General features: G+C 45.8%; 1 protein-coding gene across 2 annotated transcripts in view; it reads left to right on the top strand.

The window, feature by feature from the left end:
* Window positions 1–21,128, top strand: part of stau1 (staufen double-stranded RNA binding protein 1) — a 57,554-nt gene that overhangs the window by 16,848 nt on the left and 19,578 nt on the right. For both annotated transcript variants that reach the window (XR_013788574.1, XM_079490371.1), the window contains exons 3-9: window positions 1,009–1,808; window positions 4,596–4,717; window positions 6,905–7,049; window positions 13,098–13,251; window positions 13,989–14,160; window positions 16,659–16,760; window positions 17,227–17,439. Coding sequence is in view for 1 of the 2 variants with exons in the window: in XM_079490371.1 (XP_079346497.1) it covers window positions 1,040–1,808; window positions 4,596–4,717; window positions 6,905–7,049; window positions 13,098–13,251; window positions 13,989–14,160; window positions 16,659–16,760; window positions 17,227–17,439 (1,677 nt within the window). In the remaining variant the exon portion in view is untranslated. The remainder of the gene's footprint in view (window positions 1–1,008; window positions 1,809–4,595; window positions 4,718–6,904; window positions 7,050–13,097; window positions 13,252–13,988; window positions 14,161–16,658; window positions 16,761–17,226; window positions 17,440–21,128) is intronic.

The following is a 21,128-nucleotide window of genomic DNA, read 5'->3' as shown; positions in this document are numbered from 1 at the left end:
TAATCCTCAGCTCTACTCATACATAAACGTGTAATCCCCACAGCTCTACTCATACATAAACGTGTAATCCTCAGCTCTACTCATACATAAACGTGTAATCCCCACAGCTCTACTCATACATAAACGTGTAATCCCCACAGCTCTACTCATACATAAACGTGTAATCCACAGCTCTACTCATACATAAACGTGTAATCCCCACAGCTCTACTCATACATAAACGTGTAATCCACAGCTCTACTCATACATAAACGTGTAATCCTCAGCTCTACTCATACATAAACGTGTAATCCCCACAACTCTACTCATACATAAACGTGTAATCCCCACAGCTCTACTCATACATAAACGTGTAATCCTCAGCTCTACTCATACATAAACGTGTAATCCCCACAGCTCTACTCATACATAAACGTGTAATCCCCACAGCTCTACTCATACATAAACGTGTAATCCTCAGCTCTACTCATACATAAACGTGTAATACCCACAGCTCTACTCATACATAAACGTGTAATCCTACATAAACGTGTAATCCCCACAGCTCTACTCATACATAAACGTGTAATCCCCACAGCTCTACTCATACATAAACGTGTAATCCCCACAGCTCTACTCATACATAAACGTGTAATCCTACATAAACGTGTAATCCCCACAGCTCTACTCATACATAAACGTGTAATACCCACAGCTCTACTCATACATAAACGTGTAATCCTCAGCTCTACTCATACATAAACGTGTAATCCTACATAAACGTGTAATCCTACATAAACGTGTAATCCCCACAGCTCTACTCATACATAAACGTGTAATCCCCACAGCTCTACTCATACATAAACGTGTAATCCTACATAAACGTGTAATCCCCACAGCTCTACTCATACATAAACGTGTAATCCCCACAGCTCTACTCCTACATAAACGTGTAATCCCCACAGCTCTACTCATACATAAACGTGTAATCCTCAGCTCTACTCATACATAAATGTGTAATCCCCACAGCTCTACTCCAACCAGTGAGGAAAGAAGCACCATGTCTCAGCTGCAGTTCCAGTGTTCCCCACAGGGGGGCAGCCACGCCCCCGCCATGCCCAGTACGGCTGCTGCCAGTGCCAGCGCCCCCCAGTCCCCCATGCCAATGGGGGGGCAGCAGCAGCAGCAGCACGCGCCCCAGCCCGGGTACAGCATGCCTTGTGCCACAGGAGGGGGAGGCGGAGGGACCCCCCAGCCTGGCTACAGCATCTCGTGTGCCACAGGAGGAGGCGGAGGGACCCCCCAGCCCGGCTACAGCATCTCGTGTGCCACAGGAGGAGGCGGAGGGACCCCCCAGCCTGGCTACAGCATCTCGTGTGCCACAGGAGGAGGCGGAGGGACCCCCCAGCCCCCCATGCCAATGGGGGGGCAGCAGCAGCCTGGGTACAGCATCGGGTGTGCCACAGGGGGAGGAGGCGGGCCCGCACATCCTGGGTACAGCATCTCGTGTGCCACAGGAGGTGGAGGAGGAGGGCCCCCCCAGCCTGGGTACAGCATCCCCTGCGCCACGGGAGGTGGAGGAGGAGGGCCCCCCCAGCCTGGGTACAGCATCCCCTGCGCCACGGGAGGTGGAGGAGGAGGGCCCCCACAGCCCGGGTACAGCATCTCGTGTGCCACGGGAGGTGGAGGAGGAGGGCCCCCACAGCCCGGGTACAGCATCCCCTGCGCCACGGGGGGCACCCTGCCCTCCGAGAGCGCCAGCCACCCGCTAAGGAGTTCTGCCCTGCCGTCGGGCTCTGCCACACCCTTCACTCCTCCCCCCACCACAGGTGTGTGCAATTGTCCATGCGCAGACTGCGCGGCCATGTTTCCATCAGAGTTTGGAAGCACTCGTTTTCAGTCAAGCAATGTCCTTGCTGCCTCGTGCATTATGTGCTAATTCAAAACTGGTGGTATGCAGGACAGTTGAGTGATATCTAACGAGCACTTCCAAACTCCAGCACTTAGAAAAAGAATCACCTGCAAAAGGACACAAAGTAGCTCAAAAAATAGAAGCTCATAGAGAATAATTCAAGCTTTCCATACAGCTGCAATGTTGGTGAGTTTGTCGTTGTTTAAGACAATCAGAGAGGACTTTTCTGTTTGGACGAATGGGCTGCCAATGGGAAGTTGCACCTATAGTTGGCACCTTGCCATTAACTTATATGGTAAGATGGCCGCGGTCTGCATATGGAGAATGGACTATACCATTTAGAACGAATTCTAAATCTGGACAGATTGCTGAAAAACCTAAGTTTTGTCAGACGTTCTCAAAATATATCTGAAAATATAAAGCAAAGATTTGAGTTAAAAAAACGTTCGCTCTGAAAGAATATAAATTCAAAGATTTGCACCTTTTTTCAAAAATAGCAGATATACAAGCTCATAGCGCGGCACTCGGTGCCACGCTATGAGCTTGTAAACATGATTTTTGATTTTTTTAATGCATTGATTAACGCATGGATCATGGACCATGACTGAGTTCAGTCATTTGTATTCCATAGAGGCAAGCATTTTATTTCTGGCTAACTTAGTTGTGTGCCTGTGCCAGTGTTGTTGCTCACCGGATATAGACAATCTACAAGCTCCAAAACGCATTGCCGTGTGACGCGCCGTGAGCTTGTAGATCTGCAATATTCGGGGTGTGGCGCCTTATGCAACTTGCGCAACGTGCATAACCTGTCCCTAACCCATACGTGCATTCCTGCAGTAATAATAGACATTAACCCATTCTGACCTGAGATCAGAAAAAGCTTTCTGAAAAAGCTATGTTTCTATGTCAGTCGTTCTTCGATTTTTCAAAAATAGCAGACCTACAAGCTCGTAGCGCGCCACTCGGTGGCGCGCTATGAGCTTGTAGATCTGCTATTTTTCAATAGCTAAAGCATAACATAATGCTAACTACCAAAAGGGGCTCCCGCCCAAAACGGGTTAAATCTATTTCTAGACGAAAGTGTAAACACTCTTTGTCATTTAGATCTCTGTGTCGGTCTCGGCTGGGAGCAGAGTTTATACGTGTTAATATTCATTATGAGTGAACGCCTGCTCACAGAGAGATGTGATGAAATGATATGTAAAGTCCTGTCATCTTTGGGCGTATTTTGGTCCCAGGTGTTGATAGAATGAGTCCAAAACACCACAGTATCCTGGAAAACAAAACGCTTCAAAGCCGAGCATCCACGGAACATCAGTCAGTTTGATTTGAGTTGGTCCAACCTGCGAGGCTGTGTTGACGGCAGACGACAAGCGACAGAGGTGTTTCTGGAACCGAGTGAAGACTTGGAAATGATTCTGAAACTCTCTGTTCAGCTGGGATATGTTGTTACCCGTCTGTGCTGTAATCATTCCCATGAGCAACACAATTTACAATTTTCCATTTAGTTCTACTGGATCTCCTCTCGACCACTAGTCCATCCCTGACATTTAGTTCTACTGGATCTCCTCTCGACCACTAGTCCATCCCTGACATTTAGTTCTACTGGATCTCTTCTCCACTAGTCCCTCCCTGACATTTAGTTCTACTGGATCTCTTCTCCACTAGTCTCTCCCTGACATTTAGTTCTACTGGATCTCTTCTCCACTAGTCCAAAACTAGTTTTAGTCTAGTTTTGATAGAATGAGTCCAAAACACCACAGTATCCTGGAAAACAAAAAGCTTCAAAGCCGAGCATCCACGGAACATCAGTCCGTTTGATTTGAGTTGTTCCAACCTTCTCCACTAGTCCCTCCCTGACATTTAGTTCTACTGGATCTCCTCTCCACTAGTCCCTCCCTGACATTTAGTTCTACTGGATCTCCTCTCGACCACTAGTCCCTCCCTGACATTTAGTTCTACTGGATCTCTTCTCCACTAGTCCCTCCCTGACATTTAGTTCTACTGGATCTCCTCTCCACTAGTCCCTCCCTGACATTTAGTTCTACTGGATCTCCTCTCGACCACTAGTCCCTCCCTGACATTTAGTTCTACTGGATCTCTTCTCCACTAGTCCCTCCCTGACATTTAGTTCTACTGGATCTCTTCTCCACTAGTCCCTCCCTGACATTTAGTTCTACTGGATCTCCTCTCCACTAGTCCCTCCCTGACATTTAGTTCTACTGGATCTCCTCTCCACTAGTCCCCTCCCTGACATTTAGTTCTACTGGATCTCTTCTCCACTTGTCCCTCCCTGACTTTTAGATCTACTGGATCTCCTCTCCACTAAGGCCTCCACAAAATGTTATATTAGTCTAGTTTTTGCCAGTGAAAAAAAGATGGTCGACGGGACACATTGTTCCGTCATACTTTTAGACGAGGGAATGAATGAGTGAATGAGTGAGTGAGTGAATGAATGAGTGAGTGAATGAATGAATGAGTGAATGAATGAATGCATGAGTGAATGAGTGAATGAATGCATGAGTGAATGAGTGAGTGAATGAGTGAGTGAATGAATGAATGCATGAGTGAATGAGTGAGTGAATGAATGAATGCATGAGTGAATGAATGAGTGAATGAGTGAGTGAATGAATGAATGCATGAGTGAATGAATGAGTGAGTGAGTGAACACGGGTCGTGCTGATGATATATTTGTTTCTTCCAGTGTCTAACATGGCAAACCCCAAAGAGAAGACCCCCATGTGTTTGGTGAATGAGTTAGCCCGTTTCAACAAGATCCAGCCCGAGTACAAGCTGCTCAGTGAGGAAGGCCCCGCCCACTCCAAGGTAACCACCCCTTTAAGACCTGGAACACATCATTAGGTGCGTTTCCATGAAGCCGTTTTTATGCGCATTAAGGCTCTTGCGCAAAATCTCCTGGATGGAAACACATCAATATGCGAATAAGTCTCCATTTTTCGCAAAAACACTTTTTCGCTTGGAGGTTGCGGATTTAGGCTTTTTCGAAAAAAGGGAAATGCACAAATAGTGTATGGAAACACTTGCGGAAAAGGTTTTTAATTAGAAAGCATTGAACTCGCATTATATCGCTTTTGAACAGTTGGAAAATGAAATAAAAAACGATGGGGAGGCAGTGGAGTGAACGGTGCATGATATGGTGGATAGTGTGTTCAAAGATCCCTTATGAAGTCTGAATCCTCCCGAGTTGATCGGGGCGCTCCGATCATTTTGATATCTGGATCGCTACTGCATGATGCAAGACACACACACACACACACACACACACACACACACACACACACACACACACACACACACACACACACACACACACACACACACACACACACACGTGGACTACGAGTAGCGTAGTAGACTAAACTTTTATATATAGCTGCCGGGTCCCTGCAGGCTATTCGATTTCGATCCATGCATACGCTTCATCTATTCTTATATATTTATATTCATTGCATAAGATAAGCAACCTAAACGTGTAGGCTATAGGCTATATAGCCGATGAAACAAGTTATTCACAACTGTTTGCAGCTGCAATCAATCAATTTACAGTATAAACGACCAGTATGCTCCAATCGAGTCCCGCGACATACAGGTATAGGCTACATGTGCCCCGAATATATTAAGACAAGCATTATACAACAAATCGTTCTTTGACTGTAAAGAAAGCCCATCAAATCCCTAAATCAATGGTGTGAACATGGATTAGGACTATACTTTACATGAGGCTCACTTTGCTGGCAAAACAGTGCCAACTACTGCATATTTAATGAACTTATGTCATATGCGCATTTTATCAGTTTAATGGAAACACCGACAATTCGCTTTTCTTTTTTCGACTTAATGAACATACGCTTCCTTTTTTCGCAAAGGCTTAATGGAACCGCACCTATTGTCACCTTCCACTTTCACCATTTTTTAAAGGTTTAGCTGTTGAAAAAATCTCCAAGGTAACTCACTTAGGCCCCATTTACACTGGCAGACAAATCTAGCCTGAATCAGATCTGTGCCACATCAAGATTGAAATCCGATTGGTTTAACCCATTTTGACCTGAGATCAGATTCTAAAAATGTCTTCTACATCCTGACAGTTTTCTGAAAAAGCTATGTTTCTATGTCAGTCGTTCTTCGATTTTTCAAAAATAGCAGACCTACAAGCTCGTAGCGCGCCACTCGGTGGCTCGCTATGAGCTTGTAGATCTGCTATTTTTCAATAGCTAAAGCATAACATAATGCTAACACCAAAAGGGGTTCCCGCCCATAATACAATTTACATTTTTTTTTTTTTTTTTTACAATTTAGGCATTTAGCAGACGCTCTTAATCCAGAGCGACTTACATTAAGCAAGAACAAAAAGCATGGCAATACATCGTTATACAATACATAGTTATCATGAAACATGCGTAAGCTAAGAACGTAACAGTGGAATATCTACAGTATATCATGAAACTATATATATAGACTATACATACTATACTATATTATTAGGACTACTTTTATGATTTCTCATGTTTGTAACCGTTTTAGAAAAGCAATGGTCTCGTGCCTCACCACGCCCCTCAGCCATTATACAATATAAGGTAACCTGACACCTTGTTAGGCCCATTGCTCTAATCCATGGTTGTCCTACAGTATCTGTCACTCCAGTGCATGTGATAAAAGACAGCTTTTTTCTGCTCCTGGTGGTACCAGATCATTGTTAATGTGTCCTCCTTGTGGTACCAGAAAGAGGTCCAGGTGTTTTTTTGTGCAAAAACTCCTTATTGGCTATTTCCCCTACCATAAGCCCTAAATGAATTGCATTCTCCTTTAATGTGTCCTCATTGTGGTACCAGATCTTCTCAGTGCGTCTCACTCTGGGAGAGCAGCATTGTTAATGTGTCCTCCTTGTGGTACCAGATCATTGTTAATGTATCCTCCTTGTGGTACCAGATCATTGTTAATGTGTCCTCCTTGTGGTACCAGATCATTGTTAATGTGTCCTCCTTGTGGTACCAGATCTTCTCAGTGCGTCTCACTCTGGGAGAGCAGCATTGGGAGGCGGACGGCACCAGCATCAAGAAGGCCCAGCACACTGCTGCTAGCTCCGCCCTGGCCGAGACCACCCTGCCCAAACCCACCGCCAGGACCCCCCGAAACACAGGTACCCAAACCCACCACCCTGACACCCCCGCAACACAGGTACCCAAACCCACCACCCTGACCCCCCGCAACACAGGTACCCAAACCCACCACCCTGACCCCCCGCAACACAGGTACCCAAACCCACCACCCTGACCCCCCGCAACACAGGTACCCAAACCCACCACCCTGACACCCCGCAACACAGGTACCCAAACCCACCGCCCTGCCCCCCCATAACACAGGTACCCAAACCCACCACCCTGACCCCCCACAACACAGGTACCCAAACCCACCACCCTGACCCCCCACAACACAGGTACCCAAACCCACCACCCTGACCCCCCGCAACACAGGTACCCAAACCCACCACCCTGACCCCCCATAACACAGGTACCCAAACCCACCACCCTGACCCCCCATAACACAGGTACCCAAACCCACCACCCTGACCCCCCCGCAACACAGGTACCCAAACCCACCACCCTGACACCCCGAAAAACAGGTACCCAAACCCACCACCCTGACCCCCCGCAACACAGGTACCCAAACCCACCACCCTGACCCCCCATAACACAGGTACCCAAACCCACCACCCTGACCCCCCCGCAACACAGGTACCCAAACCCACCACCCTGACACCCCGAAAAACAGGTACCCAAACCCACCACCCTGACCCCCCGCAACACAGGTACCCAAACCCACCACCCTGACCCCCCGAAACACAGGTACCCAAACCCACCACCCTGACCCCCCGAAACACAGGTACCCAAACCCACCACCCTGACCCCCCGAAACACAGGTACCCAAACCCACCACCCTGACCCCCCGCAACACAGGTACCCAAACCCACCACCCTGACCCCCCCGCAACACAGGTACCCAAACCCACCACCCTGACCCCCCCGCAACACAGGTACCCAAACCCACCGCCCTGACCCCCCGGAACACAGGTACCCAAACCCACCACCCTGACCCCCCGAAACACAGGTACCCAAACCCACCACCCTGACCCCCCGAAACACAGGTACCCAAACCCACCACCCTGACCCCCCGAAACACAGGTACCCAAACCCACCGCCCTGACCCCCCGAAACACAGGTACCCAAACCCACCACCCTGACACCCCGAAACACAGGTACCCAAACCCACCACCCTGACCCCCCGAAACACAGGTACCCAAACCCACCGCCCTGACCCCCCGCAACACAGGTACCCAAACCCACCACCCTGACCCCCCGCAACACAGGTACCCAAACCCACCGCCCTGACCCCCCGCAACACAGGTACCCAAACCCACCACCCTGACCCCCCGAAACACAGGTACTCAAACCCACCACCCTGACCCCCCCGAAACACAGGTACCCAAACCCACCACCCTGACACCCCACAACACAGGTACCCAAACCCACCACCCTGACCCCCCGAAACACAGGTACCCAAACCCACCACCCTGACCCCCCGAAACACAGGTACCCAAACCCACCACCCTGACACCCCACAACACAGGTACCCAAACCCACCACCCTGACACCCCACAACACAGGTACCCAAACCCACCACCCTGACACCCCACAACACAGGTACCCAAACCCACCACCCTGACCCCCCCGCAACACAGGTACCCAAACCCACCACCCTGACACCCCGAAACACAGTTACCCAAACCCACCGCCCGGACCCCCCGCAACACAGGTACCCAAACCCACCACCCTGACACCCCACAACACAGGTACCCAAACCCACCACCCTACCCACCCTGCCCAACCCCACCACCCTACCCACCCTGCTCAAACCCACCACCCTGCCCCCTTGCAACACAGGTACCCAAACCCACCACCCTGCCCCCCCGCAACACAGGTACCCAAACCCACCACCCTGACCCCCCGAAACACAGGTACCCAAACCCACCACCCTGACCCCCCGAAACACAGGTACCCACCCTGCCCACACCCACCACCCTGATATCCAGTCACCATGGAGCCGTTTATGAAGCGTTATAACATGGTTGGTTTTTATCCTTCCTACAGACTGTATGACTCACACCATGGAACTGTTTATGTAGCATTATACCATGATGTTCTCCTCCTTACAGACTGTATGACTCGCACCATGGAGCTGTTTATGTAGCATTATACCATGATGTTCTCCTCCTTACAGACTGTATGACTCACACCATGGAGCTGTTTATGAAGCATTATACCATGATGTTCTCCTCCTTACAGACTATGACTCACACCATGGAGCTGTTCATGTAGCATTATACCATGATGTTCTCCTCCTTACAGACTGTATGACTCGCACCATGGAGCTGTTTATGTAGCATTATACCATGATGTTCTCCTCCTTACAGACTGTATGACTGACTCCATGGAGCTGTTTATGTAGCATTATACCATGATGTTCTCCTCCTTACAGACTGTATGACTCACACCATGGAACTGTTTATGTAGCATTATACCATGATGTTCTCCTCCTTACAGACTGTATGACTCACACCATGGAGCTGTTTATGTAGCATTATACCATGATGTTCTCCTCCTTACAGACTGTATGACTCACACCATGGAGCTGTTTATGAAGCATTATACCATGATGTTCTCCTCCTTACAGACTGTATGACTCACACCATGGAGCTGTTTATGAAGCATTATACCATGATGTTCTCCTCCTTACAGACTATGACTCACACCATGGAGCTGTTTATGTAGCATTATACCATGATGTTCTCCTCCTTACAGACTATGACTCACACCATGGAGCTGTTTATGAAGCATTATACCATGATGTTCTCCTCCTTACAGACTATGACTCACACCATGGAGCTGTTTATGTAGCATTATACCATGATGTTCTCCTCCTTACAGACTGTATGACTCACACCATGGAACTGTTTATGAAGCATTATACCATGATGTTCTCCTCCTTACAGACTGTATGACTCACACCATGGAGCTGTTTATGTAGCATTATACCATGATGTTCTCCTCCTACAGACTGTATGACTCGCACCATGGAGCTGTTCATGTAGCATTATACCATGATGTTCTCCTCCTTACAGACTGTATGACTCACACCATGGAGCTGTTTATGTAGCATTATACCATGATGTTCTCCTCCTTACAGACTGTATGACTCACACCATGGAGCTGTTTATGTAGCATTATACCATGATGTTCTCCTCCTACAGACTGTATGACTCACACCATGGAGCTGTTTATGTAGCATTATACCATGATGTTCTCCTCCTTACAGACTGTATGACTCACACCATGGAGCTGTTTATGTAGCATTATACCATGATGTTCTCCTCCTTACAGACTGTATGACTCACACCATGGAGCTGTTTATGAAGCATTATACCATGATGTTCTCCTCCTTACAGACTGTATGACTCACACCATGGAGCTGTTTATGTAGCATTATACCATGATGTTCTCCTCCTTACAGACTGTATGACTCACACCATGGAGCTGTTCATGTAGCATTATACCATGATGTTCTCCTCCTACAGACTGTATGACTCACACCATGGAGCTGTTCATGTAGCATTATACCATGATGTTCTCCTCCTACAGACTGTATGACTCACACCATGGAGCTGTTTATGTAGCATTATACCATGATGTTCTCCTCCTACAGACTGTATGACTCACACCATGGAGCTGTTTATGTAGCATTATACCATGATGTTCTCCTCCTTACAGACTGTATGACTCGCACCATGGAACTGTTTATGTAGCATTATACCATGATGTTCTCCTCCTTACAGACTGTATGACTCGCACCATGGAGCTGTTTATATAGCATTATACCATGATGTTCTCCTCCTTACAGACTGTATGACTCACACCATGGAGCTGTTTATATAGCATTATACCATGATGTTCTCCTCCTTACAGACTATGACTCACTCCATGGAGCTGTTTATGTAGCATTATACCATGATGTTCTCCTCCTACAGACTGTATGACTCACACCATGGAGGTGTTTATATAGCATTATACCATGATGTTCTCCTCCTTACAGACTATGACTCACACCATGGAGGTGTTTATGTAGCATTATACCATGATGTTCTCCTTCCTACAGACTGTATGACTCACACCATGGAGCTGTTTATGTAGCATTATACCATGATGTTCTCCTCCTTACAGACTGTATGACTCACACCATGGAGCTGTTTATGTAGCATTATACCATGATGTTCTCCTCCTTACAGACTATGACTCACACCATGGAGCTGTTTATGTAGCATTATACCATGATGTTCTCCTCCTTACAGACTATGACTCACACCATGGAGCTGTTTATGTAGCATTATACCATGATGTTCTCCTCCTTACAGACTGTATGACTCACACCATGGAGCTGTTTATGTAGCATTATACCATGATGTTCTCCTCCTTACAGACTGTATGACTGACTCCATGGAGCTGTTTATGAAGCATTATACCATGATGTTCTCCTCCTTACAGACTGTATGACTCACTCCATGGAGCTGTTTATGTAGCATTATACCATGATGTTCTCCTACAGACTGTATGACTGACTCCATGGAGCTGTTTATGTAGCATTATACCATGATCTCCTCCTTACAGACTGTTTGACTCACACCATGGAGCTGTTTATGAAGCATTATACCATGATGTTCTCCTCCTACAGACTATGACTCACACCATGGAGCTGTTTATGAAGCATTATACCATGATGTTCTCCTCCTACAGACTATGACTCACACCATGGAGCTGTTTATGAAGCATTATACCATGATGTTCTCCTCCTTACAGACTATGACTCACACCATGGAGCTGTTTATGTAGCATTATACCATGATGTTCTCCTCCTTACAGACTGTATGACTCACACCATGGAGCTGTTTATGTAGCATTATACCATGATGTTCTCCTCCTTACAGACTGTATGACTCACACCATGGAACTGTTTATGAAGCATTATACCATGATGTTCTCCTCCTTACAGACTATGACTCACACCATGGAACTGTTTATGAAGCATTATACCATGATGTTCTCCTCCTTACAGACTGTATGACTCACACCATGGAACTGTTTATGAAGCATTATACCATGATGTTCTCCTCCTTACAGACTGTATGACTCACACCATGGAACTGTTTATGAAGCATTATACCATGATGTTCTCCTCCTTACAGACTATGACTCACACCATGGAACTGTTTATGTAGCATTATACCATGATGTTCTCCTCCTTACAGACTGTATGACTCACACCATGGAGCTGTTTATGAAGCATTATACCATGATGTTCTCCTCCTTACAGACTATGACTCACACCATGGAACTGTTTATGTAGCATTATACCATGATGTTCTCCTCCTACAGACTATGACTCACACCATGGAGCTGTTTATGTAGCATTATACCATGATGTTCTCCTCCTTACAGACTATGACTCACACCATGGAGCTGTTCATGTAGCATTATACCATGATGTTCTCCTCCTTACAGACTGTATGACTCACACCATGGAGGTGTTTATGTAGCATTATACCATGATGTTCTCCTCCTTACAGACTATGACTCACACCATGGAGGTGTTCATGTAGCATTATACCATGATGTTCTCCTCCTTACAGACTGTATGACTCACACCATGGAGGTGTTCATGTAGCATTATACCATGATGTTCTCCTCCTTACAGACTGTATGACTCACACCATGGAGCTGTTTATGAAGCATTATACCATGATGTTCTCCTCCTTACAGACTGTATGACTCACACCATGGAGCTGTTTATGTAGCATTATACCATGATGTTCTCCTTACAGACTGTATGACTGACTCCATGGAGCTGTTTATGTAGCATTATACCATGATGTTCTCCTCCTTACAGACTGTATGACTGACTCCATGGAGCTGTTTATGTAGCATTATACCATGATGTTCTCCTCCTACAGACTGTATGACTCACACCATGGAGCTGTTTATGTAGCATTATACCATGATGTTCTCCTCCTTACAGACTGTATGACTCACACCATGGAGCTGTTTATGTAGCATTATACCATGATGTTCTCCTCCTTACAGACTGTATGACTCACACCATGGAACTCAACGCTCTGTGCATGAAGCTGGGGAAGAAGCCGGTTTACAAACCCGTAGACCCGTACCTGGGCATGAGGCCGCCCAACTTCAACTACAACGTCAGATCCCCCGGGCCGTACCAGCGCTCCATGCAGCAGTGAGTCTCCTTTTCCCCTGGTTCAGTCAGTCAATGGGAATTTAATTGTTTGTTTAAGACGAATCTACACTAATTGCGCCCTTCAAAAATAACTTTCTAGCGATCAAAATAAGTTATTTTAGCTATTTTTGACAGGGGGGCGTTCAAACAAGAGGCTAAATGTATTTTTTTTCTACAAACTGCAATTTCTTTATTATTTACTATAGTTTTACTAGACCCCAGGAAATTACATCTGGCCACAAAAGATCACGGCCGGGATCTACTGAAGGGGGATACTAGGGGGGGGGGGGCATGCTGCAGGGTTCCCCAATTCATTTTCCTCAAGGGCCATATTTTGACTAGGGAACCAGTCCGCACGCGTGAAAAATTGGGTTTTTTATTTTTTCATTCATTAATTAAAAATTGTGAGGGGGTGCCCAGTTTGACATGCATAGGCTACTGACCCCCATTTAATGCCATTTATATCTGGGACACCCCCCCCCCCCCCCCCAAAAACAAAACAATTAAAAAAAAAATCTTCCAGGGGCCACAAGGGGGCGCTCCGCGGGCCACAAATGGCCCGCGGGCCGCCTATTGAGGAACCCTGCCATACTGTGTCGTATTCTCAATATGTCAATTTGACAACTCCGAAAAAGAAGAAAAAACCCGAACACTCATCTGCTCCAATACACATTTAAATTATTCTCTCACTTTCCAACGCAGCACCTGTATCCGATAAACACGCGGTCTTTGTGCAGGTATTACTACCCGTTCCCCCCGGTGGGTCCCATGCTGTACCACATAGAGCTGTCCATCGGGGGGCAGCAGTTCCACGGGAAGGGACGCACCAGGCAGCTGGCCAAACACGACGCCGCTGCCCGGGCGCTCAAACTGCTCCAGAAGGAACCCATCGTGGAACAGCTGCCAGCGGTGAGAGAGTGACCCGCTCACTGCACTTTACATGACACCCACTGCACACAACATCACAGAACAGCTGCCCGCGGTAAGAGAGAGAGACCCGTCATTCACTGCACTTTACATGACACCCACTGCACACAACATCACAGAACAGCTGCCCGCGGTGAGAGAGAGACCCGTCATTCACTGCACTTTACATGACACCCACTGCACACAACATGGAACAGCTGCCCGCGGTAAGGGAGAGACCCGTCATTCACTGCACTTGACATGACACCCACTGCACACAACATGGAACAGCTGCCCGCGGTAAGAGAGAGACCCGTCATTCACTGCACTTTACATGACACCCACTGCACACAACATCACAGAACAGCTGCCCGCGGTGAGAGAGAGACCCGTCATTCACTGCACTTTACATGACACCCACTGCACACAACATCACAGAACAGCTGCCCGCGGTGAGAGAGAGACCCGTCATTCACTGCACTTGACATGACACCCACTGCACACAACATGGAACAGCTGCCCGCGGTAAGGGAGAGACCCGTCATTCACTGCACTTGACATGACACCCACTGCACACAACATGGAACAGCTGCCCGCGGTGAGAGAGTAGCCTCGGAAACCCAGACGTTTTTATTTCCACTTCAATTCGGCATAGAGTAGCGCAAACATCGCTCACTCTCTGCTGATTTCTGATCGTCTGCACCTTTGTTAAATTGACGCACCCACGCACACATGTACACACACATACTCCTCTCTCTCTCTCTCTCTCTCTCGCTCTAAGTAATTAGTCTCATGTCGCGCAGCTGCGCATAGTTTCTCCCGGCGGATCCTGCCGGGAGCTGCCTATGCCATAAAAAGCATAGGTGAGTTCCAGGCTAGTGAGACAGAGACATTCACTGCACTTTACATGACACCCACTGCACACAACATGGAACAGCTGCCAACAGTGAGAGAGAGACCATCATTCACTACACATTTAGGCCTGACGTAGAAATAAAAAAAACGTTCGCTCTGAAAGAATATATACCTATTCAAAGACTTGTGCCGCGTTTTTACGATTTTTCAAAAATAGCAGACCTACAAGCTCGTAGCGCGCCACTCGGTGGCGCGCTATGAGCTTGTAGATCTGCTATTTTTCAATAGCTAAAGTATAACAGAATGCTTTAAAACGCCAAAAAGGGGTTCCCGCCCAGAATGGGTTAACATGACAGACTGTGCAGCCACTGCACACAACATGTGGTGACAGAGCACCGTCATTCAATCATGACATTCCTGGAAATATTTTGAAATTAGAAAAAAAAAAACCATTTATTTAATTTTTGGTTTTATTTTACATTTGGTTATTTATTGTTTTTGGCTATTGATTTTGTATGACATTACACGAAATATATGCAACGTACGTAATTTTTTTCCCCGAACGGCCGGCCTGTGTGATTGCAGCCTAGTGTGTACCCGTCCCGGGCGTGCCAAAAAAATAACGGATCTACAAGCTCACAACGTGCTGCAGCGTGCTCCTTCTGTAAGCCTGGATGGGTGGCCTAGCAAAGATTATGATCCTTCTGTAAGCCCGGATGGGTGGCCTAGCAAAGATTATGATCCTTCTGTAAGCCCGGATGGGTGGCCTAGCAAAGATTATGATCCTTCTGTAAGCCTGGATGGGTGGCCTAGCAAAGATTATGATCCTTCTGTAAGCCTGGATGGGTGGCCTAGCAAAGATTATGATCCTTCTGTAAGCCTGGATGGGTGGCCTAGCAAAGATTATGATCCTTCTGTAAGCCCGGATGGGTGGCCTAGCAAAGATTATGATCCTTCTGTAAGCCTGGATGGGTGGCGTAGCAAAGATTATGATCCTTCTGTAAGCCTGGATGGGTGGCGTAGCAAAGATTATGCCGAAATGTGGAATGGAATTATTATACCGTTCTATGCCTTGTTTTTGGGCAAATGCATATAGGAGTAAGAAACTCATTATTGAGCTGAATGATTGTTATATAGACCTGGAAATTGGGTTAAATATTCTGGAAAAGTTTTGGAAATTCACTGGTAAAAATGTGTGTGAAGCCTCTTCAATACACCTTGGAATAGAAACAGAGCTGCACTTTCTGACCACCTGCCTGCCCACTACAAAGACATCAGAGACACACACACACACACACACACACACACACACACACACACACACACACACACACACACACACACACACACACACACGTTGCATATATTTCGTGTAATGTCATACAAAATCAATAGCCAAAAACAATAAATAACCAAATGTAAAATAAAACCAAAAATAAAATGTTTTTTTTTCTTCTAATTTCAAAATATTTCCAGGAATTTCATGATTGAATGACGGTGCTCTGTCACCCCACACACACACACACACACACACACACACACACACACACACACACACACAATAACTATTGTTCAACATTTGGCTCATTATGTTTAGGTGACAATTTGAATAAACCATTCCTAATTGTTTTTTTTATTTTTCTCAGATGAACGGCGACCCCGAAGAGGAGGAGGAGAACCTCAACAAGTCAGAGATCAGCCAGGTGTTTGAGATCTCACTGAAGAGAAACCTGCCTGTCAACTTTGAGGTTGGTACGGATTCATTCATGTGGTGTGATTTAACCCAGTTAGACCCATTTAGGTCCTGAAGGAGGCCGGCCCGCCCCACATGAAGAGTTCAGTTTAATATTAATATTATTGTTCCCCTCAGGTCCTGAAGGAGGCCGGGCCGCCCCACATGAAGAGTTTAGTTTAATATTAATATTATTGTTCCCCTCGGGTCCTGAAGGAGGCCGCGCCGCCCCACATGAAGAGTTTAGTTTAATATTAATATTATTGTTCCCCTCAGGTCCTGAAGGAGGCGGGCCGCCCCACATGAAGAGTTTAGTTTAATATTAATATTATTGTTCCCCTCAGGTCCTGAAGGAGGCCGGGCCGCCCCACATGAAGAGTTCAGTTTAATATTAATATTCCTGTTCCCCTCGGGTCCTGAAGGAGGCGGGCCGCCCCCCTATGAAGAGTTTAGTTTAATATTAATATTATTGTTCCCCTCAGGTCCTGAAGGAGGCCGGGCCGCCCCACATGAAGAGTTTCGTGGTGCGCGTGGCGGTGGGGGAGTTCTCCGGGGAGGGCGAGGGGAAGAGCAAGAAGATCGCCAAGAAGCTGGCGGCCACGGCGGTGCTGGAGGAGCTCAGGAAGCTGCCGCACATCCCCACCGTGGAGAAGATGCTGCCGCGCATGAAGAAGAAAACCAAGTCCATCATCAAGGTACTGATAGCAACCAAACCAAGTCCATCATCAGGGTACTGATAGCGACCAAACCAAGTCCATCATCAGGGTACTGATATTAACCAAACCAAGTCCATCATCAGGGTACTGATATTAACCAAACCAAGTCCATCATCAGGGTACTGATATTAACCAAACCAAGTCCATCATCAGGGTACTCCCTTGTGAGCTTATAGACCTGCTATTTTCGTATAAAACAATCACATTAATCAATCAATTTCAACGTCATCACGGCCGGCCAAAAGACATTTTAGTCGACTAAATCAACTGTAGATTTAGTAGACTAAAATCTTATATTTCAGTAATAACATTTCAGATGACCAAAATGTTTAAATGGAATTGTATTCGACAGGCCATGACTGAAACTAGACTCTCCTTCATTCACTTCATTCACTGGACTCTGAAGTTGATTGATTGTCAGCAGACTGTGCTCTGGCGGTAAATCCATGTTTAATCAGCCATCATGGCAGCTGATCGCTAGCGTTACACTGTGATGTAATTAGTGCTTGGCCAATAATTCGGTTGGACGAGAGCTTTACATAATCTCACAGCAACGCCAGGCCTCCGTCTCGTCGAGTTTACAGCGATGCGGGGGGGGGGGGGGGGGTCCTTCCATACCGTAGCTACTAGGGGTGTCACGATACATTGTAACAGTGATACGATACGTATCACGATACATGGTTGACGATACGATACATGGTTGACGATACGATACATGGTTGACGATACGATACATGGTTGACATACGATCAGTGTTGTAACTAACGCCCTTACATCACGTTACGTTACCTAACGGCACTACTTTTTGCAGTAACTTGTAACGGAGGCTTTACATTTCCCTATTCCATAACGGCCTTATAGTTATTGTCCGAGCGTTACCCGCGTTATAGCGTTATTATGTCAACGTATGATCCAAGTGAAAAGTTTCCCCATACAGCGCCGTGAGTCAGTCATACAGGCTCTGTGCTGCTGAATGCTGCTGAGAGAGCGCGCCGCTGTCTGTGTTGTACTCTGTTGACAGTGTGCTCTCATACTAGCCTCTGAGAATATACTCTATGCTCTGAGACCACTCTAACTTGATGAACAAAGCACGTCGCAGAAGAGGTCATTGATTGGCTAACGTAGGGACAGATTTCAGGGTAAGCCAATCAGAGACAGTCTGACAGAGTAGGGCGGGTCTTTCGTATGGCTGTGGTAACAGTTCTAAACTCAGACACACAAACCCTCGTAACGCATACACAGAAAACGCCGGTCGAACGAACATTATTACCACACGCTACAATGGCAAATGCGGACGACAGCGAGATCGGATGCTTTGTGGGTTGGAAATACAAGCATTATTTGAGTACTTGCGGGTCAAGGAAATGTTTTAACATGCCATGGAGTGTCCCCGCTGTGTGTGATTCGATTCCCTGTACTTCCTTTATTATTACTGCTGCGTCCCTCCTGCGCAGCACAGGTCCTGACGTTAGCCGTGCGTTAGCCTTGCACACCGTTGCATGCTAACGGGGACCCGTGGCCACCTCCCCGGGCACAGTGATAGGGCTGCCCTCTCCCCCCGAGAAAAGCATTGAGGTGAAAATGCTAATTATGTGGCGGACAGAAAGCATTGTCCACAATGCAAATCTAAGAAAGCATCTTAAATCAGTCCATGAGCTAGGCTGCCTCACATCACCAAAACAGACAAAGATCGATTTTAAATCGCCACAGAGGCATGTCACCAAGAGTCAACTTGACAAAATGATTGCCACTTGCCAGGTATGTTGTTGAGGAAATGCTTCCCCTCAACGGTGGAGTCTGTTCCTTCAGAGCACTGGTCAGCAAAATACTAGTGTAAGCAGGGCCAATGTGCAGAAATACATTTTCCAAATACCTGAACAGTGAATATTCTAAAATGGAAGATGAGCTCAAAAATACATTTGATGAATTAGAATATCTCTCTACCACTGCAGATAGGCCTATATGGACTCATTTTTTATTTGATTATTATTATTTTTTTTCATATTGCAAATTTGCACAGCTCCATTTGTTTTGAAGGCAAGTTGAGGCTACAATGCCTGTCAAAATTTCTGAACATGTTTTATTGTTCCACTACATTTCATAATGTTAGGAGGGAGTTGTCTTTTCTCTTACTGTGCGACAGAACAAAAAACCTTCTTTTAAATCGTTTTTTATATTATTCTTTTTTAAAGTAAAGTAAAGTAACCTTTCAAGTTACTTTCATAAAGTAAAGTAAAGTAACTTATCTAAAAAAAGTTACTTTTTTAGATAAGTAACTATAACTATAACTCTTTACTTTTTAAAAGTAACTTGAACAACACTGCATACGATACATGGTTGACATACGATACATGGTTGACATACGATACATGGACCATATGGTTAATTATGGCGATACGATGATTTGAAATCGATACAGTAACTATTTAGCAAATAAATTATATCTGTGTGAAACATGTGGATAGGGCAGATTTTCTCATGGGAAAATGTATGAATTTGGATATAAATAAGTAAACAGTGATTCTCTGTTTACTTTATGGACAAACACACACCGTGACATTGATTGATTGATTGATTGAAATATTTATTAACAGTTTGCAGAATTACAGTACATTTCAAGCACAAACTCAATACAAAAGCTGTTAACTGTGAGTGGACGACCCAATTAAGCATTACACTTGTTTACAATAGGGTCCACCATGTTCAATTCATCAAACATTTAGAGACGTACAAATAGACACTTCTATATAGACAAAACGGAACAGGAATTCATCATAATGGAGGTAAAAAGGGAAAAGAAACATACAGTGAGGGGAAAAAAGGGGTGGGCGGTGGGGGGGATTCACGTTCAGCTCCGTTCATTTGTTTGTTTTCCTTGGAGGAGCTGCGTTGGGTCCCCAAGTCGGCTCCGTGGCCGTACCTTGAGTTGGCTGTGTGGCCGTGACATGAACACAGAGAATTCACACATTTATCGATAGACCAAGTGTAGCGATATTGAATGGAAAAGTAATAAAAACAGCTCTTTTTCTTTTTTCTATACCGGCGATTATTTGCATTGCAAAACGATACGTTACAAAGTCAAACGATACGATTTTTTTTGCCGTTTTCATTTCGATATGCTTTGATTCTTGAAATTAAAAAAAGATTTTTCGATGCAGTTGCTATATCGTTACACAGCAGCTGCACTAACGATAATAACCCATTTGGACCTGAGGACGATTCTACAAAATGTCTTCGAAATCATGACAGTTTTCAGAAAAACCTATGTTTCTATGTCAGTGGTTCTTAAACTATTTCATGTCAAGGACCCCTAGAATTATGTATTTGGCCTCCAACCCCCATCTCAAAATATGTTGTTCCAGGGACCTCCCAGAAGCAAAGATTTGAGTTAAAAATGTTCGCTCTGAAAGAATATATATTCCAAATTTGAGCTACATTTTCACGATTTTTCAAAAAAATCTGTTTTCTACATGAATATAACCATATAAAATGAAATGGGAGTTAAATGCTGCAATTTGTAAAAATAGCTAAATATGACTCCTAACGTCCTAAAGTCCCTGGGACTCATCTGAAAGACCATCCCTGCATCCTGGGACTCATTACATTGAAAACCTGTTTACATCACTGTGAGTCTGGTAGATCCATACCATATGGAGCCTGGCGTGAGT

This window comes from Electrona antarctica (genome assembly GCF_951216825.1).
Source record: "Electrona antarctica genome assembly, chromosome: 21".
Lineage (NCBI taxonomy): Eukaryota > Metazoa > Chordata > Actinopteri > Myctophiformes > Myctophidae > Electrona > Electrona antarctica.
This window is presented reverse-complemented; position numbering and strand designations above follow the sequence as displayed.